Raw genomic sequence first — 25,543 nt, 5'->3', positions numbered from 1 at the left:
GTGGACCAACCCAACCAGGAAGCGGTGGACCAACTCAACCAGGAAGTGGTGGACCAACTCAACCAGGTAGCGGTGGACCAACTCAACCAGGAAGTGGTGGACCAACCCAACCAGGAAGCGGTGGACCAACTCAACCAGGCAGCGGTGGACCAACCCAACCAGGCAGCGGTGGAACAACCCAACCAGGAAGCGGTGGACCAACTCAACCAGGCAGCGGTGGAGTAGTACCTTGCGATGAAGATGGTACACCAGGACAAGTTGGACCATTCCCCCCCGGTCGTGGCAAAGTATGCATTTGTTTCGATTCGATTTTCAAAATGCCTAAATATCTTAGACGTTTGATACAAGCATAAAAATATATGATTTTAAGTTAAATCGGTTATAAATTACGACCAAAATGCTTACGAAACTTGTGTGGGAGAATTTGTTTTTTGTTGCAATTGAAAAATGACCCTATAGGTCGCAAAAAAAATAAATATTGATTTAGATTATTTTTTGTTTCATTGTACTTTTATCTCTTTAGATATATCATTTTGGTTTATAAACAAAAAAGCTTGAAGACCTCACACGCCCTAATGTTAGCCCACTGTGGTCAGCACAAACTAAGGCCCTAGTTTCACCTAAGTGAGATTGTGCCTGATTTGACCTGGTGAAGGTTGCGGGACCGTCCTGGATGCGGGTACCACAAGACCGGTCATCGTGGCGATCTTTGGGGAGGCCTATACCCAGCAGTGGGCGTCTCATGGCTAAGAAAAGAAAAAAAAAGATCGTGCCAAAACACTATTTTACTAGCCCTAGAACACAAACACCAAGACGTATTTGTAATTACTTATGTGACTAGTGATTAGTCGGTGACATTGTAGTTTTCTAATACTAAAACATTTCAAATCAAACTAATAGTATCCGAATTGTTCAATCCATACAAAAAATCAAATCTTTCCCATTCATAATATAAATATAAAGAGTTTAAAAATAAGTAAAATTTAGGCATATTTTTGGAATCTTTTTTTTATATCATAAGGTGGCCAACGAGCGAGCGGCCACCTGAAATCGCTGAAATAGCGAAGTGACCGTTGTCCATAGACATACGCAATTGCATATACGTTGCCTACCTTTAATCGTCGGAGGAGAGGATGCACAGAAAGAAAATATTTTACCTTTCTTTGCATCCTCTCATCCGGAAAATACACTTCCACTTCCTATTCTTTCTTTATAAGATAAAGGGTGGGAAGGGAAAGAGGACTAAATGAGGCCTCCAGGACGCACACTCATCAGACTGTACGCGGAATTGCTTCCACTTCACGCCTGTGTTCTGTGTAGTCGTGGTATTTCACTGAGCGAGCCGGGCCAATTCGTGCGTAGAAGTCAAAGCGGGCTCTACCACTGTTAAAATTTGTAATGTCTTAGTAAACGAATCGCGTAAGTTTTGTCACGAGATGGCACTATTCATTTGATCATTATTATAAGATTCTCTACACGTATAAAAATAACCTTGCTAATTTTAAGTTAGGTTTGATTTTAACCATGATCAGCGCGCGATTGTAACAGAATGCTCAACGGGAATAGTAAATTTTTCCTTCTCTTATAGTTGATAAAAATAATCTCATAAAAATTAACGTTTTTAAGATAACAAACCTTACCTTTGTCATTATCATCTTCTACGATTTTTTTTTTCGTTTTTTTATACGGCATACACGTTATACAAAAACTCATGCCTAGAAATCGATTATTCTACGCATTATCGATTAAAAATTATTTCAGGAAATGGCACTGATTTTTTTTTAATTTACAGTCTAAAAAATTTTATCTCTATTACAAGATGTATGGAGTTTTTCCTTTGTCTTTTATCTTGTGTTTTTTTTAATCTTATAGCTGTATCAATTTGTATACATTATCAATTTAAATGGTAATTTGTTTGACTTGGATCAATGTTAAAAGAGGGCAATAAGTGCATTGTCGGACTATATCCTTAAAATTTGCAGCCATCTTTTCCCCGGTCGTTTTCCGCACTACATCTTGTAGGTATTACTTGCAAGGACCATGATAATATCGAAATTATCGTTTTAACTTCCTCTTAACATGAGGCATATGTATAACTAGGTATAGCTAGCTTACGCAGGCGACTACGTCCGCGCGTAATAAAAAAAAACACAATTATTAGCCTATTTGTTCTTCCAGACTATGTCCTGTATGTCTAATTTCTTCGAGATCCGTTAAGCTGTTCTGCAGAAACCATCTAACAAACATCCATCTGTATAATTTTTCGCATTACACTATTAACGTAAATGTCTTAAAAATCTATATTTGGCTGTAATATCATTGGCTAAATGAAGTGATAACAATTATGTTTTAATATGTTAAAAAAACGTATAATGGGGAATTACAATTTGCAAATGTATTAGAGTGCAAATGCTTGCATAACATACTAAGTAGATACGACGATAAAACATGTTTAGAGACTTCGCTTTGAGTCTAAAATAAACTATTGCGTCATCAGCAAAAACAAACTTGATAGCCAAAGAGTAAGTTTATAAAATGAGGTACAAACTTACAGATTAAAAACAACTTTATTTATTATTTAACTTAACTGAATTTTATATTTAATAAAAATATGCGTACATGATTTGATGTTAGTATTTTACTTAATTTTTATAAAACTACTAATTTTAATATGTGCTAGAAATCGATTAAAAATTTGACTGCCCTTTAAACTTAGCGATTCACCTTCAAAAGTATATGTTATTTCTTCTCCTTTTTGAATAAATATTTAGAATAGATTAATTGATAACGCAATTCCTTATTATTTAATATCACTGTCGCCTGGAATTCTGTCCGCGCAGAATTAAAAAAAACATACTTAATTAGTAGCTAGTGGCCCATATATTCTTCCCCAATATGTTCATTACCAATGACAAATATCTTAGAGATCCATTAAGCTGTTCTGCAGACATCTTCTAACAAACATGCATCCATCTAAACATTCCATGCTTTTGTAAGTCAACCAGGTAAAAAATTTACTTGTTCAAGCCTATTTATCTATTAGAGTTGCAAAAAGTGGACATGAACATGACCTTCCTGTTAATATAGCGAAAACATATTCTGATGTCTTAAGAAGTAGATATTAAACAATACGTTTTATAATTGGTTTAAATAAGTACGATTTTAGTTACATTTCATAGTCGTACACGGGATTATTAAGAGGAATTATTTGACATAATACTTATATATAGCTTACTTAATCTTTGACACACCTGCTATAATCTGCACTTGACTTGTTTTGCAAAATTTTGTTACTGATATCTGTATCATTCTTGTGGAAAGACGTCATACACGTTGTGGTATGCGATTTCGCGTTTTTACTATTTCGCCAACAAAACAAAATACTCAGAAATAGACGTTTTGTTTTTGTGTGATCATATTGAAGCATATAGACTGGATTACAGTGTATTGAGTGACAATGGATTAGTGATAAACAAAACTTGTATAAGTGAGCAGCAAAGTATTTAAAATACCAAATGAGGTAGGTGCCCTAAATATTTATTAAATACGATAATATACTCGATTGTAAAGTTTTACCCAAATATCTTTGATATCTGTTACTCAAATTATCGTTTTATCACGATTTATTATTAAAATTATTGAAAACAAATCCATTGATAAAACAGTTGAAGTTATATGCACATAGATACTTAGGCCATGTGAAGAAATAACATCTGTACAGTAACAAAAAATATAGAAACGTCAAGATTTTTGAGCGCTAGGGCAGTGGATGTGTTCACAGATCTAGTCTTAGGCAATGGGCGCGTGTTATCTCAGGCCTAGTCTTACATATGGCCTTGGAAGTGTGTTGACTGAAGCCTAGGCTTCCACACACACACTCCCAGTCTCAAGTCTATACAAAGACTGTAGGCTCAGGAAAGAATTCAATTTTCCGCCTGCTTTTCAAATTATGAATGGAATATTTGGTGATAATACTTCATTTATGTTATCAATTGCTGCAACTGACCTTCTGAGGATGTGAAAGCTTTTGTAGAATATCAGTGTTTTTGCCTCCAAGGGCAATAAACATACAGCTAAGTAAAGTCGCAATCTGTTCAGCATTGCAATTATTGTGTTTTAAATTGTTTTAAGTGTTGTAATATCTTTGAATAGATTAAATGTCTTATTATAAACTTTTACCAACATTTTACTATTAAATAGTCATGAAGTAAAATCATTGGAATTTTATCGGTCTTTTAATATGGGCTAGGCAACTTTAGTCATGAGTTTGTTTTGCCATTGGGATGCATAGACAATATCTTATTACTGTATGTCCTCTCATATGTTTATAAATGGTCGGAAATGCATCTGCAAATGCAGATATCTATGCAGCGGTCATTTGGCTATTTTTGCGTATTAAGGTGGCTGATTGCTCATTTGCCACTTTGTAATATAAAATTCTTATCTTGTGAAGTATTATTTATTATCTATATCAATATAGATAAAGACATAAGTTAACAATCCTTTATTTTTCATACTAGTTGTCGCTTGCGACTCTGTCTGCATGTAATTAAATAACTTAATAAATAGCTTATGTGTTTTTCAGACTATTCTACATCTGTGCTAAATTACGTCAAGATTTGTTGAGCTGTTCCCAAGATAATTTCAAATAACCATTCATCTAAACATTCGCGTTTATAATATCAGTGAGATGTCAGTCTTCCTGTCGAAGCACAAGATTGGTGATAGTTCACTGAGCTGACGGCCAACCTCCATTAAATGGAGAGGCACCTTGAGAGAGAGAGCCTTCCTGTCTAGTACTATAATAATAATAACACCTTTTTGTCTTTACTAATGAAGAGCAGTCAAATCATGCTAGCCACAAGTCCACATTGTCTTTTTTATAACTTATCAGAGATAAATTGCAAATAGTAATAATTGCTTACTAATATTATAAATGCAAATGTCTAGATGGATAGATGTTTGTTTGAGGGGTATCTCCAAAACAGCTTAACGGAACTCAGTGAAATTTATCATAGATGTAGAGCATAGTCTGAAATACACCACTAATTATGTTTTTTTTAATAAAGCACAAACGGAGTCAAGGCCAACAGCTATCTTACTAATATTATATATGTGAATGTTTAGATGTATGTTAGAAGATATCTCTAGAATGGCAATATAAACCTAGATGAGATTATGTATAAATGTAGAACAAAGTCGGGAAGAACACATAGCCTACATATGATACAGAAATGTTGATGGTTCCTGTGGGTTATGTTTGATTTATATGTGTTATTAATCCTTATCAAAAAATGTCTTCCTTATCATGAGAGTTAAATGTACATTAAAATTGCATTTTAAAGTATATAATTCTGATAAATAGTTTAGTAGTTATCTAGAATACAAACAATATAACTAAGAAATCTATTTTTAATAATATACAATCATCAGGAAGGATACTACTCATATGACTCGATGAATGTATTGGAAAATGCTCCTATAGCAAGCTATGTATCATCATCAGCTCACATGTCCCTACTGAAGGTCTCGGAGTCTACTCTAAGTCAGTGAATACAGTCCCAGTGCGGGTTGACTTCACACATATCTTTGACTTTCACAGATATGTTCATCACCATGTTTTCCTTTGTCATAAGATTGACAGATAAATGTACATATGTAAATTGAAAAGCGCATTTGTACATGTTGGGATTTGAACCCTGGTTTACAAGTCAGGTGTTTAACCACTGAGCCACCAACACTCAAGGCCTGGCTACTCAAAACATAAGACAAAGATTTATTTAGTTGCAGTTAAGTTTACAAATGTGTGGAATGCTTGGTCTTTATTTTCTATGTAATTTATTATTAGTTATTGTTATGTTTTAGTTATCCTTATATACAATATTATATTGTAAACTATTTATGTCAAATTGGATCTATTCTTTAAGGAAGGTATATAGTTATCTTTGTATTAATATTATAAATGCCAATGTTTAGTTAGATTTTTGTTTGATGGTATCTCGAGAACGGCTGAATGGATCTTGATGAAATTTGGCATAAATGTAGAACATAGTCTGTAAGAACACATATGCTAGTAATTTTGTTTTATAATACCATGCAGATTGAGTCGCGGGCTTCAGCTAGTAAATAAATAAATGACAGAAAAGACCTACCAATCAGGCAAAGGAAAAGGGTGGGTTTTGTTGCATAACCCTTTTTAAACTTGTTTTGTTTAAAAAAGTTAATAAAAAATCCACATGTATAAAATAAATGAATAGTACCTACAACTTAGTGGAATGAATCTTGTATAGCCAGATCTGTAAGCCAGATAAAAAAATAAGAACAACTTGGTAGTTGATATACCATTTTTAGTAAAGTGACGTTATGAGCGTTTATAACTTAAGATATGTTTTCACTAAATTATCTTATTACTTTTACTAATATTATTAAGGTAATTTTAGTAAAGTATCTCCAGAAATTTTGCACAGATTTAAACCATAATCTGAATTAAAACACGAGATAATTTTCGCGCGCTGTCAATCGGACGTTCGCGTGAACAAGCGGCGCGGCGAGGTTCACGGAGTTCGCTTGACTTGAGACACCGGCCGGCCCGCCATTTTGTTTTACGACGTACATTAATCGAAAGCAAAAATTTTTCTTTGCCAATAACCATATTGAGATTGATCGCATCGCGAAGACCATAATCACCTAAGTAAGAATAAATTCATTATCAGCAGCTGACTATAAGTCCCCACTGAGGGTTACGGAACCTATCCTAAGTTAATTGAAAATTAGGTCGTATAAAATAAAAAGACTTACCATGTTCCGCATGCATCGTGACGTCACAAAGTCTAATACGACACATACTTAATATTAATGTATTTTCACTGGAATCCAATTTAAACACGATAAAATTCGTTAATTTCTATTAGAACACAATTTCTTATATAACTATAGTACATTAGCTACACTTCACTTTATTTTCACAAAATTTACTCGCATATACTACTAATATAAATCCGATTGTTTAAATGTATATTTGTTGGAAGGTATCTCCTGAACGGATGCATAGATCTCGCTTTTTATATAGAACATAGTCTGCAAGAACAGGCAAACGGTGTCGTCAGCGGCTAGTATGTTTTTTTTATTGTCGGCCATTATAAGGAAATAAATTATTAACGATTAGTTATCAAGCCACCGAAATTTACACTGAAACTTAGTACGTGACTTTTTGACTATTTCAAAATTCCGTTTAAAAAGTACCTACGATGTAAAGTTTGAAATGAGTTACCGTTTTTATAAAAACATGTTGTTGTCTTTATCTTATAAAAAGAGAATGAAAGAGATGGCACTAGTGTTTTGTTGGGGTAAATATCCGAGAATATTTTCTTATTTTACCTACATTATTTGAGTTTTTATATTTAACTAGCTGCCGTCCGCGATTTCGTTCGAGCGGAATTAAAAAAAGAAACTTAATTAGTAGTCTTTGTATTCTACATGACTATTTTCTACATCTATACCTTTCAGCAAGACATATGAAGCCGTTCTGGAGATAGCTTCTAAAAAACATACATACGAACATTCGCATTTATATTACTAGCTGCCGTCCGCGACTTCGACTATTGTCATAGTGTCGTCGCGCACAACGAGTAACTGTGAACTATCGATCTTGGTAATAAAATTAATCCAACAAATGGATACTATAATTTAGTTATAACTTTTTTAATTTATTAGTTATTTTGCTATGTATCGTACAATTAATTAAAGAAAAACTTTTTTTGTTTTTAACACCGCAATTTTTGGTTTAAAGTCTTATTTCTTTATGTAGTTATGAAGGATAAAGTATGTTTACGAAATTTTCGATTGCAAGTTCTATGAGAACAAACATCGAAATTTAAATAATTCCTAATATATTTTACTCAACCCATATCTAGTTAATTGTCAAACTAATCTATCTTAAACTAGCTGTCGCCCGCGACTCCGTCCGCGTGGATATATGAAACAACTTAATATAGATAAATTAAATAAAAAACAGCTCTTCAATAAATTCGAAAAAAAATGAATAAATAGTATCCTATGTCCGTCTCCTGGCTCTAAGCTACCTCCTCACCAATTTTCAGGCATATCAGTAAAGCCGTTCTTGAGTTATAAATAGTGTAACTAACACCACTTTCTTTTGTATATCTTAAATACACATTATAGTAGTTTCCTACTACTACTTTAAAGAAATAAAATGCTTTTTTTTAAATTACCTAACTATATAAAAGTATGTTTTGTAATGCGGTTTGCGTGTTGTTGCGAAACGTATGCGTCCATGACTAATGTGATAGCAAAACATGAGTTGCAAATTGTTTATAACATACAGTGACATATACAGGATGTCCCAAAAGGTTACGTACATAGGAAGGGGGATGATAGGGGTGGTCACAAGGGTCACTAGAAAAATAAAATAAAAATATAGGCATTTTTTTAAAACTTAAAAATTTTACACCTTCTGGGGCGATTTTAATTTTCTTTAAATCTTTGTTAGTTGTATTGTTTTTTATTTCATATTGATAAAGGGTTATTGACGATAACATAATAGCTTTTTTTTTAATGTAGCAATATTTGCAGGTCATTGGTTACAAAATTGCGTACGTAACCTTTTGAGATACCCTGTAAACGTTAAAAAGACTTAATAAGTAGTCTATGTGTCCTTCCAGACTATGTTTTTATATCATAAGGTGGCAAACGATCGAGCGGCCACCTGAAATCGCTGAAATACCGAAGTGGCCGTTGCCCATAGACATACGCAATTGCATATGCGTTGCCTACCTTTAATTGACGCAGGAGGAGACACACAGAAATGCTTTACCTATGCGTCCCCTTCACCGATAAATCCTCATCATTTCCTTTAAAATGGTGGGAAGAGAATAGGCTTTTGGCGACACTCATCAGACTGTACCCGGAATTGCTTCCACTTGTCCGTCTTTCGTGTTTTATATTCTTGTTATGTCCAATGATATGGGTAAAATAATTTATTATGATAAATAATAGCTCAGTTATAAGACAAGGAAAAGTTAATTTTTCCTTACTTGTATTGTAAATTCGTATAAATCTAAAAAGATTTAAGTCTACTTCCTAATGCTTATGACGTACGGTCTATAAAACTGACTGACTGACTGACACTCGGAGGAAGAATACGACAAATTATCACCATTTTTCGAAGACCATCATGTAATATTCTTATCTATCTTATCTTATATATTTAAATGAGCAATTCTTGTATATATCTTTATATATATAATTCTTCTGTGAGTGTGTATGTCACTGAACTTCTCTCAAACGACTGGACCGATTTTGATGAAATTTTTTGTGTGTGTTCAAGGGGATCTGGGAATGGTTTAGATTCACAATTTTGTCCGCTGGACAATGTTTTTTTTAATTAATTTTTAATTTATTAGTAGTTGTTGATTTTGGAATGTTTTACATTGTATCCGACAGACGGCGCTACCATCGCAGTGTCAAATTTTAAATAATATTCAAATTAACGACGTGTAGACAGGACGTCTGTCGGGTCCGCTAGTATATATATATATATATATATAATTGGAATCTCGGAATCGGCTCCAACGATTTTCATAAAATGTAGTATATAGGTGGTTTCGGGGGCGATAAATCGATCTAGTTAGGAATCATTTTTAGATAATGTAATTTTATTCGTGTTTTATCGATAATCAACTTGAACATAAACTTAACTTTTTCTATCGGTAAGATCGAAAAATATTATTCATATTTCATCATTTTATAAGTAATTCGTACTTAAATATAATTTCCTAAAAACACAATTAAAAAAAAATACCGAGCAAAGCTCGGTCATCCAGGTACTCTATCTTAAATAGACACACTATAATTAACTAACACAAATCACTTTGATATTACCATCACATAACGTAAGATCAATCAATTTTAATGGGACACAGTGTAGAAAAACAGTAGTCCCATTTGATCCGAGTTTTATTCTAAAGTAGCCGTATGACCGCCGTACGTACGTCATTAATTAGTAAGCTATGTGTTCTAGGCTATGTTCTACATGTGTGACAAATTTCATAAAGATCCTTTGACCCATTCTGGAGATACCTTCATACAAACATATATCCAAGCTATCGCATTTATAATATTAGTATAATAGTCGTGGTCGTCTGCGCAGAATTAAAAAAAACTTAATAAGTAGTCTATGTGTTCTTCCAGACTATGTTCTACATCTATGATAAATTTCATCAAAATCCATTGAGCCGTTCTAAAGATACCTTCAAACAAACATCCATCCATTTAAGTTCTCATTTATAATATTAGTAAGACTAATTATCGCCCTCGACTTAGTCAGAGCAGATTTAAAAAAATATATATATGCCCGCGTGCATCACCCCACCCACGTTCCAGTAAAAACGATCCCTCCGTTCCAGACGTGGCCTTGCAGATTATAATATTATCAAATACTCTCTTACTTTTTTACTCTATGGTCGTAATTGAACCGGAAAAATTATAGCAATATGGCCACTGCTTATCAATTAGTTACGTCATTCCCCACTATTAATAAATCAAAATGGCCGTCGTCTTAATGGTTTTATAAAAAACTTTGCAAAGGGGAATAGTAATGGGTAACTACGATAAAAATCTGCACTCGGTTCACATGAATATAATCCTTTTATACTACCGTTGTTATCTTACTAATATTATAAACTAGCTGACGCCCGCGACTCTGTCCGCGGGGATATATAAAAAAAATAATTAGTGTTCTTTCAGACTTTGTTCGATACGTATGGCAAATTTAATCGAGATCCGTTCTGCCGTTCTAGATATATCTTCAAACACCCATCCATCCACATCACATCCATCTAAACATTCGCATTTATTTAGGCATAAATTAAAAAAAAAGAATAAATAGTATCCTATGTCCGTCTCCTGGCTCTAAGCTACCTCCTCACCAATTTTCAGGCATATCGGTAAAGCCGTTCTTGAGTTATAAATAGTGTAACTAACACCACTTTCTTTTTTATATAGATAGCTAATGTTTAGATGTTTGTTTGGAGGTATCACCACAACGGCTATATGTCGCTGAAATTTATCATAAATATAGAACATAGTCTGGAAGAACACATATAATTTCCAGCTTTTTGGAGGGTCGGAACATCATGTTGTCGTCGACGCAAGCTCTGACACCAAACCAATTAACGCTAGTGTCCCACAAAGCTGTGCACTTTCGCCCACTCAGTTTCTTCTGCATATTAATGTAATATTATAAAGCGGAAGAGTTTGTTTGTTTAAACGCGCTAATCTCAGGAACAACTGGTCCGATTTGAAAAATTCTTTTTCTGTTGGATAGTCCATTTATAGAGGGAGGCTTAACGCTATATAACATTACGCTGCGACCAATAGGAGTGAAGAAGAAAATGCATTTAAAAAATATTATCGATAGTGTTTCCGACAACCACGCTAACAAAGTCGCGGGCACAGATATGTATAAGTATGACACACTGAATATAACGAGTAATATCATGCCACTGTTTATCATGTCTGATGTTACGAGTTCTCGCAAGTCATGGACAATATTTTTTATCTTGCACTTTTTAAACGAATGATAAAATCATGAAGACTATAAACATATAATTCTACAAAATCCACCTTTGTTTACTACGACAGTGTCGACTTGCACGAAAACGTCATGATAACAAAACATCAATTTAAAGAAAAATAGTGAAATGTCGAATGAATGTTGTCAACTGACCAAAGTCCGTAGTCTCTGTCTACCCCTCTGGATTCATCATTAGCTCATAGCCAATTGAGGGTCTCATAGTCAACCCTAAGTGAGGCTATCTAAATGGTCCAGTGCAAGACTTCACACATATCTTTGACTTCCTCAGATATGTGCAGCATCACGATGATTTCCTTCACCGTAGCATCGTACATGGACCTAAGACCACTGACGCTGGCCTGTAGATTACGAGCGTAGATTGTTATTTTATTCTGGGTAAAGATTTATTATCGCATTATCTGAATTACAATGAAATTACTCAACAGTTGCAATTGTCACATAGTGCTGACGAATATATATATTTTTTTATTTAAATGTTTTATCACGTACGAAATCTGCATAGCCGTTTAAAGTGGACAGTTCTGTTTATCATAGTTTGGGTAACGAGCAAGCGATGACTTTACTACGCTAATAAATCACCATCAAATCCTTTCCTTGTAAGAAAAGAGCGGAAGGGGAAGAGGAGTCAAATATGCACACACATTCATCGAGCGTAGCGGACGAGGTACAGACTGCAGTTGTAATGAGTAGATTTGAGGCGTGTGTTCTGTGAGGTCGTGTTGCAGCAGACGAGGTACAGACTGCAGTTGTAATGAGTAGACTTGAGGCGTGTGTTCTGTGAGGTCGTGTTGCAGCGGACGAGGTACAGACTGCAGTTGTAATGAGTAGACTTGAGGCGTGTGTTCTGTGAGGTCGTGTTGTAGCGGACGAGGGACAGACTGCATATTGTTGTTGCTGGCTACCACTGTTAACATTACATTGTCTGACGCTCTCTCTCTCTCTCTCTCTCTCTCAAGGTGCCTCTCCATTTAATGGAGGTTGACCGTCAGCTCAGTGAACTTTCGCCGATCTTGTGCCAAGCGATTGGGTGACTGCAAACTATAATTGTTACTCTCTTTGTTCCAGATTAAGGAGCGTGTAACGTGAAAGAATTACATATGTTGAATCACCTTCTAATTATGGGAAGTGCAAAGGGACAACACGAAAAACAAAACATACCAATGGCTGATACGGATAAGAAATCAATTATAAATATCCTTAAGAAACCATTCCAGGTTCTATTCCAAAAGGAAAAGAAGAAAGAAAAGAAACAAGAGGTAAAAGAAAAGAAGCAAGATGCAAAAGAAAATAACCCAATAAAAGTAACACCAGTATCCGAATTATTGGATAATTTCCAGAAACTAGAAATAAAAGAAGAAGATGAGTTTGCAAACTTCTCTTATAAAGTTATAAAAGAAGAAGAAAGAACTCCAGTGCGTGCAGATTCTCATTCGTCAGAAGATAGCGGTTATTCAGAGAAAGCACATGATGAGAAAGAAGAAGAATTGATTGAAACATTGAAAGATTTGAAAGTAACAAAAGACGATGATGAGAAGAAACAGAAGAAGTTGCAGACTGTGTACATTGTTAGAGCACCGACGAAAAGTAAAGTTTATGATAGTAGAAATTCAATCCATCCATATAGCAAGAAACAGGAAACATTGGACAGCAAATACAGACAGGTACAAATTTTTACTTTTTCAATTAAGTACTCAATTTCAAATTGCGAGATTCCAAGTATTTAAAGCCTTACTAATATTATAAATGCGAAAGTAACTTTGTCTGTCCTTCTTTCACGCTATAACTACTCAACAGATTTAAATGAAATATAGTACATAGATAGTTTAGAGCCTGGGGAAGGACATAGGATACTTTTTAACGTGAAAAAGGGGTTGCATGGGGTTGAAATGGGGTTGGATATTTGTATGAAAGTATCGTCATTTTAACAGATAGAACTTATTTTTTAAGCTGTTAATTTGATATTAATAAATACGACATTCAATGTTCGTATAAATGTTACCCTCAAGGGTGCAAAATAACATTAGGGGATGAAAGTTTTTATTGGAATACTAGCTGTCGCCCGCGACTCCGTCCGTGTGTTTGTCTAAAAAATAAAAATTAGCGGTGCACTACCCTTAACATTTAGGGCGATTAAAAATAGATGTTGGCCGATTTTCAGAGCTACTCAATATGCTCACAAAATTTCATGTGAATCGGTCAAGCCGTTTCCGAGGAGCATGGGAACGAAAATTGTGACACGAGAATTTTATATATAAGATTTAAGATTTATGTGAATGTTTTGCGAGTTTAATATGTTTTGTGTTATGTACTATAAGTGATAGTAAAATTAGTAGTAAAAGTCAGAATTTCACGCGGAAGAAGTCGCGGGCACAGATAGTTTTTTTTTATATATAATAAGGTGGCAAACGAGCGAGCGGTCATCTGAAATCGCTGAAATAGGGAAGTGACCGTTGCCCATAGACATACGCAATTGCATATGCGTTGCCTACCTTCAATCGACGGAGGAGAGGATGCACAGAAAGAAAATATTGTCCCTTTCCATGCATCCTCTTATCCGGAAAGTCCACTTCCACTTCCCATTCTTTCCTTATAAGGAAAAGGGTGGGAAGAGAAAGAGGACTAAATTAGACCTCCGGGACGCAATAGTAATTGATCATGATCAAGCAGGGCGGTATTAAAAGCACCCTAAACTGACGTGCATGAATTCGTAGATGTATGAATGTAGACGCAAGAAAGGTGTCAGGACGCACCAAAAGGTCCGTGGTGTGTCTACCACTCTGGTAAAGGCTGAGTTTGATTGTTGATCCTGTTAAGACCAGGTTCAGTCAACTTAGATTAACAGTGTCGTCATCAGTCTCTAAGTAACGTTACTAAACATCCCCAGTAAGGGGCTCGGGGCCTACCCTAATTCAGTGACAAGGCCATAGTGAATGCTGGCCCAGTGCGGATTGACTTCACACATATCTTTGACTTTCTAAGATATGTGCAATATCACAATGTCTTCCTTTACCTTGAGAATGTAGGATAAATGTACACATAGGCTACTTATAAAGCTTTTTTTTTAAATGGACGGAGTCGCTGGTGACAGCAATTTGATAGTTTTCGTGTTAATACAAAACAAAGAATTTTGATGTTAGCCGTTAGCATGTTTAAATATTTTTTATTCATCATCATCATCAGCTCACTATACGTCCCCACCGAGGGGCTCGGAGCCTACCCTAAGTTAAGGGTGATTAGGCCATAGTAAACCACGCTGGCCTAGTGCGGGTTGGTTGACTTCACACATATCTTTTGAATTTCTTCTCAGATATGTGCAGGTTGCATCACGATGTTTTCCATCACCGTAAGAACGTCGGATAAATGTACATATGTAAATCGGAAATCGAAAAACACATTGGTACATGGCGGGATTCGAACCCAGGACCTGCAGTTTGCAAGTCAAGTGCTTGACCCCTGAGCCACCGACGCTCCCGCTATTTTTATTGCGTATAATTAATTGCTTAGCGCATATCTTTATAATGCGCAGACACTACGTCTGCGCATTATACTTTTACCTATCTATCAAACGTCATATCTTAATTCTACTTTTACGCATATCGTCTTTTGTTGCCAAGCCCGTACTAAGAAATTTATTCTTGGCAATATACTCTTGTTATTTGCAAGGTCATTTCTCGGAAGACTGATAATTTGCTCTAAAAAAGTTACGAAAATTTACACCTATTTTACATTAATATGCTAATAAACTAGATTTTAGACTTAATAATTAAATATTAAAAAAAAATATTAAGCCTGTTGTATATTTGTTTAATTTTGTTTTAATAGCAGTTTTTTTTTGTTGTAAATTTGCTAATATTTTACCATTCCAACTAAGCTTTAAGTTTGTGCTAGGATATGATTTACGACAATAGTCGAATGACGGGATTCGAACGCCCAACCTCGTGATCGGAAATCCGTACCCTATTAGGCTATTGACGCTTTGAAAATAAATAAATTGTAAGTCTGAAATTGATGAATAAAATAAGAAAAAGCAAAATTATTTTCAAGATAGTCGTGAGAAAAGTCGCTGCTATTTTCAAGATGGCGGAACAAATCTAGACACTTGACATATAATCTCTATGCGAATATTTTAATTTTCTTTAAAATCTTTATTAGTTGTATTGTTTTTTTATTTCATATTGATAAAGGGTTATTGACGATAACACAATAGCTTTTTTTATATATAGCAATATTTGTAGGTCATCGGTTACAAAATTGCCCCAGAAGGTGTAAAATTTTTAAGTTTTTAAAAAATGCCATTTATTTTTTTTAATACCCAGAGGGGAATTTTTATTTTATTTTTCTGGTGACCCTTGTGACCACCCCTATTATCCCCCTTCCTATGTACGTAACCTTTTGGGACACCCTGTATATTTAGCCTATGCTACTAAATAAGTTTTTTGTTTAACTATGCGTGTACGCAGTCGTTGGCGACAGCTAGTAATAATTAAACACAAATTAATTAAAGTACTTTCATTTTATTTTCCAGATTAATCAAATCAATAAGCAAACGTTATCAGGTGGTCATGTTATAACGAAATGTACGTTAACAGAATACCAACCAGACATCACAACTGTATTAGAGCAAATAGACAAAGACGTACAGAATTTTCAACAAAACTCAGAACAGGATAGAGAAAGAGATTGGCTAGTTGCTATGGAATTTCTGGCAAAAACTGAAAAGACAAGTATACTACAAGGTTTCCCCGAAGATGAAATAACACAAGAATTCAACGTAATGGATTTCTATCAAACGAAAGAACCAGAACCTAATCCGATTGAGGAATTCACAACAGCGAATCATGCAGCTTACGAAGAGTTTAACGATCTAGAATTGGCATCTATAAGTGATTATGTAGATAATACTAGAAGTGAAAAATCTATATTCCCAACTCCGCCTCGTTCTGAATCAATGACAAGTCCTGTGTCAGATTCATATAATACATTATCACCGGCAATTTCATCACCTTTATACAATAGTGATAATGAAAAATATCAAGATATACAGGATGTGATTGAATACCCTAAATGTGTGACTGGTCATGATTTTGATAGAAAGAAAGATAGAATGTCAACATCATCGATGACTATGAAGCAGTACAAAGATTTACAGAAGGATATAACTACGGAGTTTTCGAAGAAGATTTGCTGTTCAAGTAATAGGAAGACTTGCAGGCAGATATTTTTGGAACATATGGAGAAATTGAAGAAGGAAGATAGGAAAGATTTGTGCGTGAAAGTGGCGAATTTGGATTTGAAGACGGCGTATGGGTGAGTTTCTTTTTTAACTCTTACTGGCCAGTTTCTTATGTTTTTATGTATGTGGCGGCTTAGAGTTTAAACGAGTGAATCGATTTGGACGATTTTTTTTTATATCATAAGGTGGCAAACGAGCGAGCGGCCACCTGAAATCGCTTAAAAAGCGAAATGACCGTTGCCCATAGACATACGCAATTGCATATGCGTTGCCTACCTTTAATCGACGGAGGAGAGGATGCATAGGAAGAAAATATTTTCCCTTCCCATGCATCCTCTCAACCGGAAAGTCCACTTCCATTACCCATCCTTTCCTTATAAGAAAAAGGATGGGAAGGGAAAGAGGACTAGAATAGGCCTAATTAAGTGATTTTTAATTTTATATAGTTTTAAATATTCTTTTTAAAGCAACAGTAATAGATGCATATCTCATTAGAAAGTCGGGTTCTTTAAGTTAAACTTTGTTACAATATAGTTAATATAAATTATTTAAATATATTTTATATAAACTCTTTGCATTCTATCAACGAACGTTCAAGTATACGGCTGCTGTTTATCCTTTGTCTTCATACTTTGCGTATAAATGAGTGTTAAGACTCATTTCCACCGTGCGATACACGCACCGCGTGACGACAGCTGCATTCAATCCAAGCGTGAAATGTTTTCACCATAGAAAAGTATGTTTGTGGTTGAAATTTATAAAAAATTAGCTGTTGCCCGCAACTCCGTCTGCGCGGGATTAAAAATAGATGTTGGCTGATTCTTCACAAAATTTCATGAGAATCGATCAAGCCGTTTCGGAGGAGTATGGCAACGAAAATTGTGATACGAGAATTTTATATATAAGATTAGCTGTCGCTCGTGACTCTGTTCGCGCGAATTGTGTTCTTCCAAACTATATTCTACATCTATGACAAATTTTAGCGAGATCTATGCATCCGTTCTAGAGATACATTCAAACAAACATCCATCTAAAAAACATTCGCATTTATAATATTAGTAAGAAGTAAGATGTAGTACTTGACTAGTTGACGCCCGCGACTTCGTCCACGCGGAATTAAACAATTTATTTTATGTGTTCTTCCAGACTATGTTCTACAACTATGACGAATTTTAGCGAGATCCGTTAGACCGTTCTGGACATATTTTCTAATATACAGCCAAACATTCGCATTTATAATATAAGTAAGATTAAAAGTATAAAACATTGGTCATCCTTATTTTGTATTATCATATCATTATATCATCGCAAAATTAATTAAATATCAGAATGACGGCTATCTATGGAATTTGAATGTTGGATTATAATCAAACTTATAGTCCGACAAAGTTATCTAATCCGGTTTGCATCGAACTTAATTATGACAGCTCATTGTCATGACAAAATCCTTCTTACCGTTGTACGTAATTTTCTACGCCTATGTAGGTTTTATATGTTTTCTGAAAGTACTAATCGCGATAGCAATACTTCACTGGTACATAAGTAACATCATCAGCTCACTATACGTCCCAACCAAAGCTCGGAGTCAACTCTAAGTTAGAGGTGACATATTGTGGTACAGTAAATGTAAAGGCCGGCAACGCATCTACGGTTCCTCCGGATCAAATATTAGGCGATTCGTTGTCCGTTTGCACCTTTTCCTAAAAAAAATAAAAAAAAATTACGGGCGTTAATTGCGCTAGTGGAAAAAGGGTTTTACCTTGGTGCTGTATGTAAAAAGATGTAAAAATGCTACAAAATAAGCTAATATAATAACATAGCTGTATAGACTGTATAAAAAATAATTTATTTTATTATTTATTCTTAACGTCACCAAAATTTATTGGAATCGTTTTGTTTTTTTTATCTATGTTCCTTTACAGGAAAATATTTTTGATTCGTACATTCTAGTTGCAAAAAATACCTTTAGAAATATAGTGTTATCTCTCTTTTTTTCATACATACCGAAAGGGATGGATATATGTTTGACAGTTTCTGTTTCAATCAAGGTTGGGTATTGTTTTTAAAACGTACGCGGTAAATGTTGGTCAATCTTAAGAACGAGATAGATGCGGTTCTGTATAGCGCTATCTCTGTCACACGCCGAGAATACGACTGACATCTGAATGTTTAATTAGTCGACATTCTCGGTCCTGCCGTTCAGGTCACAATGGAATTTCTACGGAATCTTACTATATTATAAATGCGAATGTTTAGATGTATGTCTGTTAGAAGATATCTCCAGAACGGCTGCATGGATCTTGATGAAATTTGTCATAGATGTAGAACATAGTCTGGATATACTAGTTAAGTTTTTTTTTAATTACGCGCGGATGTTATTGCCACAATTCTATACATATTAATAAAATTGGAATGTCTGTTTCTGCGTTGCTGATAACGATAAAAACAATTTAATAATTTTCTTTGTCTGTATGTATGTCCTTGAGTTTGCGTATGTTCCGTGTTCTCGGGAACGTGTGGACAGATTTTAACGGGACTTTGACTGAAAGGGAGCTGATGTATACGAGAATTTTATAGGATTTTTACACTCCTACCAGTCCGGTTAAAAAGTGTATAAACAAGTAATAATTATGAAATTTGTGAAGTCGGGTAAACTTGTCTGTCCCGGTGACATAATAAAATAAATTAAAATAGCATATTAGCGCCTCTCTAAAGTACTTATCAGACTTTAGCTGTATTATCTATTTTATGACTGAACTAGCGGTCGCCCGCGTCTGCGGCTGCTATTCACGCCAAATGATTCTAATTAATAATATCTAAAAGTATAGACCGTCGGTGGCTCAGTGGTCAAGCACTTGACTTGCAATCTGCAGGTCCTGGGTTCGAATCCCGCCATGTACCAATGTGTTTTTCCATTTCCGATTTACATATGTACATTTATCCGACGTTCTTACGGTGAAGGAAAACATCGTGATGCAACCTGCACATATCTGAGAAGTAATTCAAAGATATGTGTGAAGTCAACCAACCCGCACTTGACCAGCGTGGTTGACTATGGCCTAATCACCCTTAACTTAGGGTAGGCTCCGAGTCCCTCGGTGAGGACGTATAGTGAGCTGATGATGATGATGAAAAATATAAATGCATAGATTAGTAAGATTTCGACGGGAATGTCCGTTGATATTCGTAAATATGGTTATCCGTTTACAACTCAATTTATGGCAGTACAAATACGTCAGTGTTGTTCTATTTCGGTACATTGATGTTATTTATACCGCCATTTTGTACGTGCATTGTATACGTTTCGCGCCAAAACGAGATACATAAGTAAAAACATGTTTACAAATTTATTTCACTGAAAAAGCGCTTATTAGATTAATCTTACTAATAACATAAATGCGAATGTTTAGACCTGTCTTTTCCAAAGTGTGCGATAACGCCCCCTTGTGGGCGCTGCAGGTCTCAATTTGCGGGTTATAGTAAAACGTTTCGTTTAGAATTCTCCGTTAATCTTTTATATATATAATTCGTCTGTGAGTGTGTATGTCACTGAACTTCTCTCAAACGACTGGACCGATTTTGATGAAATTTTTTGTGTGTGTTCAAGGGGATCTGGGAATGGTTTAGATTCACAATTTTGTCCGCTGGACAATGTTTTTTTAATTTATTAGTAGTTGTTGATTTTAGAATGTTTTACATTGGATCCGACAGACGGCGCTACCATCGCAGTGTCAAATTTTAAATAATATTCAAATTAAAGACGTGTAGACCGGACAACGTCTGTCGGGTCCGCTAGTAGTAATATATAGGTCACAATAATTAATTAATTTAATTTGAAGTTATAGTTGTTTTTTAAATATGTGAAAATATGAGGGCGCTAAAAAATCTCAAAGTGGGCAGTAGACAAAATAAGTTTGGGAACCACTGGTTTATATGGATGTTTCTTTGAAGGTATATCCAGAACGGTTGCATTGATCTCGATGAAATTTGACACAGATGTAGAACATAGTCTGGAAGAATACATAGGCTACTAAGTTTTTTTTTTAACGCCACGGGGACAGAGTCGCGTGCGACAGTATTTAACAACACGGTTCCATTATAATTGACCTACTACAAACTAATAAAGTTAATTGCTTTGATAACACGCATGTAAAGTATCATTCATTTTATTTGTAGTCAATAACAATAATTGAAATGTGCAATTAGTAGCCAGTTAAATTTCGTGGAGTTAGACAAAGTATATTAGAGAACGTACCCATACTACGTGACCCGTTTAGGAGGGGGTCTTTAAAATACTACGGTCAGACACAGGAGCGGGGGGGGGGCTCAGATTTTAGTCACGTAGTCGTTAGTTGTTTATTTTTTCGTAATACATAATTCACAAGTAATTTAAGTATGCATGTCTTATGCTATAAAGAAGAGCATGAGCCTTTTTTTTTCAATTTTTGTCTATGAAATGATTAAAAATCATAATTATGAATTACTACGTAAAAACTAAAGGGTCTTGGCATGTACTACGAGTGGTCACCGAGGGGTGGGAGGGGTCGAAAAAACTAAAAAAATAGGTCACGTATGGGTATGTTCGCTTAGCTCCGAAATGATTCTATAACGAACTTCTATAATGTATAGAACTGACAATAACTTTGGATAAGTCACGTGATTGTCGCGCCTCAGTTACATACATTTTTGAAGTTCGCTATGGAATGTCTAACTCCGCTGAATCGATTCAAAAGATCATTTCGAACCGTTGATCTGAGGTTCAACAACTAAATTGAGTAGGTCATTGCGATATACTATAACTATTTAGGCCGATGAGTTCCCAACTGACTCGCAGATCGTAGCTCGCAACGCAAATCATTACTCTATGTTTTTTATTTTATTTTTAAACACGTTGGCAATAATATCTTACTAATATTGTAAATGCGAATGTTTAGATGGATGGATGGATTTTTATTTGAAGATATGTCAAGAACGGCTGCATGGATCTCGCTGGAATTTGACTTACATATAGAACATAGTCTGGAAGAACACATAGGCTACTTATTACTTTAATTCCGCGCGGATAGAATCGCTGTCGACAGCTAGTATGTACATAAGTGCGTGGCCAAACCACTTTATTGTAGGCGTCGCACTTATAAACCAACATAAAATTTTAAGAAAAAAAAAACACATTGTGGTAATCTGTGATCCGGTTAACTGATCTGCTTCATGCTTGTGAACCGTGAGCTTCAAATCATCAGTTTTAATTGAGTTAACTATGTCTAGCTTATAGGGAAGTTTACGCCCATAACGACGTTTAAGTAAAAAGATGTATTATCGTTTCCAGGGTACTCCATCATATCCTGCTGAGTCTCTCCTCTGGTGACAAAGAAGAAGACCTCCAGATGTCCCTTTTCAGTCTCACTTGTGAAAGAGTTATGGCGCAGAAGTCTGACCTGTTCCTCAGTGATTTTGGTAAGTTCTCAAAGTTTGTGACCTTCTGGTCGTTATAATTGTTAGGGGGTTCCGAAGATTAACTTGATTTTTTATAATAGTTGTAAATAAAACACTAAAGGGGTGGAAATGTGATGTGTTACTCGATGGTTGATGGATGGGGGGTTAACATTTTAAAGTTAAAATATTATAAATGCCAATGTTTAGATGTATGTTTGTTAGAGGTTATTTCCAGAACGGATCCATGGATCTCGCTGAAATTTGTCATACATATAGAACATAGTCTGGTAGAACACATAGGATACTAATTAAGTTGTTTTTGATAGCAACTGTTAGGAAGAAAATCCGACACTATGCCGGTGTATCGCAACACTAGCCTTATTATATTATCAACGTTTATGTCCCCTCACTACATCTGACATTTGATTTTGTTGCGAAAGCGCGCTTGCGTCAAATGATTCTAATTAATAATGTCTATAAATCAGCTCATAAACGTTTGTCAAATTTTCCAGGTCTAAGCCTCATCAAGTCGTCAGCTTTACGTTGCTACAAGCGTCCCATATTGACCAGATATCTGGTACAATGTGTACGTACCGCACTCAAATATAACTCACCTCCACCTGGTACTGAATACTTATTCCACGAGGTAAGAATCAATATATTATTTTAACCCCCTTAAGTTCATCATCAGCTCACTATCCCCACTGAGGGTAGAGTCTACCCTAAGTGATAGTATGTGATAGTGAATGCTGGTCCAGTGCAAGACTTCACACATTTGACTTTCTCAGATATGTGCATCATCACAATCTTCTTCATTGTAACGTCATAAATGTATTTATTTATTAGACAAGTACACACAACAGATAAATTATGCAACATTGACCAAAGTAATACAATATACAATAAAACTGATAATTTATCCAATAACAGCTATACAAGATTCATACAAAACAAACAAGTATTGTAAAGCAGTCTCAAAAAGGTCTCACTCTCACTGGAGAAGTATCGAGTAGTCACAATGAAACACTGATTATATCTTGGTGCGAGTCAACTTTATTTAAATGCGATCGGCAAGTCGATAAACATACCAAATAAATCTATATCGTGATCTAAACAATATGTTCCGCCATCTATTGATATAATAATGTAAACTTAATTGACATAGCGTTCAACAAGTATAAAACACAAAAAAAAAATTATATGAACAAACCAAGGAAAGAAAACAAAAAAAAATAATGATCTAACAATATATTTAGGTCTGTGCCTCTGGAGGTGTGGAAATTAGTTTTTTGTAATTACGTAAATGTACATATGTAAATCGAAAATGAAAAACACATTGGTACATGGCGGGATTCGAACCCAGGACCTGCAGATTGCAAGTCAAGTGCTTGACCCCTGAGCCAAAGACGCTCCTGTATTTGCCGCTAATTAAATCGTTACACCAACTACTTGTGTTTGGTCTCGGAAACCCACGATGATTGTTAACCGTCTTGTTTTTTCAGGTGGATGCATTAGGTGATAATTTACTTATAGCTTGTGTTAGAGCTGGTGATGTTTGTGCTGATGTACTTTATGAGTTGGTGATGAAAGAGAAAGATGAATTACCTCTGTTCGATGTTCACCATATTAATACTGATGGTATGGATTATATTAATTTTACTAATATTATAAATGCGAATGTTTAGATGTATGTTAGAAGATATCTCCAGAACGGCTGCATAGATCTCGCTGTAATAACATAGAACATAGTCTGGAAGAACATATAGGCTACTTTTTTATATAATAAGTTGGCAAACGATCGAGCGGCCACCCGAAATCACTGAAATAGCGAAGCGATTGCCCATAGACATACGCAATTGCATATGCGTTGCCTACCTTTAATCGACGGAGGAGAGGATGCACAGAAAGAAAATATTTTACCTTCCCATGCATCCTCTCATACGGAAAGTCCATTTCCAATTACCATCCTTTCCTTATAAGAAAAAGTGTGGGAAGGGAAAGAGGACTAAATTAGGCCACCGGGACGCACACTCATCAGACTAGTTGGAATTACTTCCACTTGAGGCGTGTCTTCTGTGTGGTCGTGGTATTTCACTGAGCGAGGACAATTCCTGCGAACATGTTAAAGCGAGCTCTACCACTGTTAACTTATTACGTTTGTTTTTAACAGCTAGTTATAACTAATATGTCTTTTCGTAGATCCTGCCGTTTTGGAGTTATTTTATAACATTCATCCATCCAATATTAAATTTTGATATTATTTTTTTAGGTTACACAGCTTTACATGTTGCTTGCAGTCTTCACAGCACAGAATCATCTAAATTAAATATAACTCATGTGCTCTTACAACATGGCGAGGCTAATTTATGGAAAGGGGTTAGTATTTGTTCACCACTGAGGGTCTCATCTACCCTAAGTGAGACTATGTGATAGTGAATGCTGGTCCAGTGCAAGACTTCACACATTTGACTTTCTCAGATATGTGCAGCATCACGATGTTTTCCATCATCTTAACAAAATACGATATATTTATATAATGTAATAACACGTTGGTACATGACGGGATTCGAACCCAGGACATGCAGAGTCAACTGCTTAACCACAGAGCCACCGAAGTTGTCTATTTCTATTGTCTTTAATAAACTTATAATGTTTTTATTTATATCGATTTCAAATAAAAACTATTATTATGTTAAAAATAACATATATTTAATGAACTATCAGGGCATTTGTCGGTATTACACTTCAAAAATTACGTTTGAATGTTTCGTAAGCATTGAGGCTTGAAAACAATAACTGCAGCTTTAAATGTGTCTACAAATAATTGTTTTTTTAATATTAACCCGTCATTTCGTGGAGAAAATTAACCTGGGAAAGGGAAGTGTAGAAAAATCTAAGAGAGGCCAATGTAAAAGGACAACTAACAAAGCTTTATAAAAAAAGTTTTAGTTTATGTAAAATCTGGTCAGTGAATAACGGCTTATCTATATATTACCCTGTTTGCGCAACTAACAGCCGCATAATTGTTGATTTTGTAAGAAGTTTGTTTCTTTGCAAGGAATAAGGCAATTTTTATAAGTGGAACACCGCGAATAGCCCTGACTGTACTTTAATCAGTTTTAATGATTTTCTTCCTTTAGGACGTGAAAGGTGGTGAAACAGCCGTCCACTTAGCCGTTAACTCGCCGACGTGTGATTTGAGACTCGTCATGATAATATTCCGACAAATCGACAGAAAAATGTGGAAGAAGCTTGCCCATGCG

At 35.2% G+C, this 25,543-nt stretch overlaps 3 protein-coding genes across 17 annotated transcripts in view; 2 read left to right on the top strand and 1 right to left on the bottom strand.

Annotated features, from left to right (window-relative positions):
* The window catches only part of LOC106118244 (spidroin-2-like), an 18,670-nt gene extending 18,179 nt beyond the window's left edge, over nt 1-491 (top strand). For 9 of the 15 annotated variants that reach the window (XM_013312840.1, XM_013312839.1, XM_013312836.1 and 6 more), the window contains exon 14: nt 1-491. In XM_013312840.1, the coding sequence (XP_013168294.1) occupies nt 1-353 (353 nt within the window). In that variant the 3' untranslated portion in view covers nt 354-491. The other 6 variants (XM_013312843.1, XM_013312841.1, XM_013312833.1 and 3 more) reach the window with 4 other exon arrangements.
* The window catches only part of LOC106118246 (PBAN-type neuropeptides-like), a 48,236-nt gene extending 41,003 nt beyond the window's left edge, over nt 1-7,233 (bottom strand). Inside the window, exon 1 of the mRNA XM_013312846.1 lies at nt 6,799-7,233. Within this exon, the coding sequence (XP_013168300.1) occupies nt 6,799-6,810 (12 nt within the window). The 5' untranslated portion in view covers nt 6,811-7,233. The remainder of the gene's footprint in view (nt 1-6,798) is intronic.
* Nucleotides 3,274-25,543, top strand: part of LOC106118113 (uncharacterized) — a 23,003-nt gene continuing 733 nt past the window's right edge. The window contains exons 1-8 of the mRNA XM_013312668.1: nt 3,274-3,520; nt 12,680-13,275; nt 16,140-16,921; nt 22,174-22,301; nt 22,793-22,926; nt 23,783-23,918; nt 24,550-24,656; nt 25,421-25,540. Coding sequence (XP_013168122.1) covers nt 12,712-13,275; nt 16,140-16,921; nt 22,174-22,301; nt 22,793-22,926; nt 23,783-23,918; nt 24,550-24,656; nt 25,421-25,540 — 1,971 coding nt within the window. The 5' untranslated portion in view covers nt 3,274-3,520; nt 12,680-12,711. The remainder of the gene's footprint in view (nt 3,521-12,679; nt 13,276-16,139; nt 16,922-22,173; nt 22,302-22,792; nt 22,927-23,782; nt 23,919-24,549; nt 24,657-25,420; nt 25,541-25,543) is intronic.

The sequence above is a fragment of the Papilio xuthus genome, unplaced genomic scaffold (assembly GCF_000836235.2).
Source record: "Papilio xuthus unplaced genomic scaffold, Pxut_1.1 DF827597.1, whole genome shotgun sequence".
NCBI lineage: Eukaryota > Metazoa > Arthropoda > Insecta > Lepidoptera > Papilionidae > Papilio > Papilio xuthus.
Note: the sequence above shows the minus strand (reverse complement) of the source record. Positions and strands in the feature narration are given on the sequence as shown.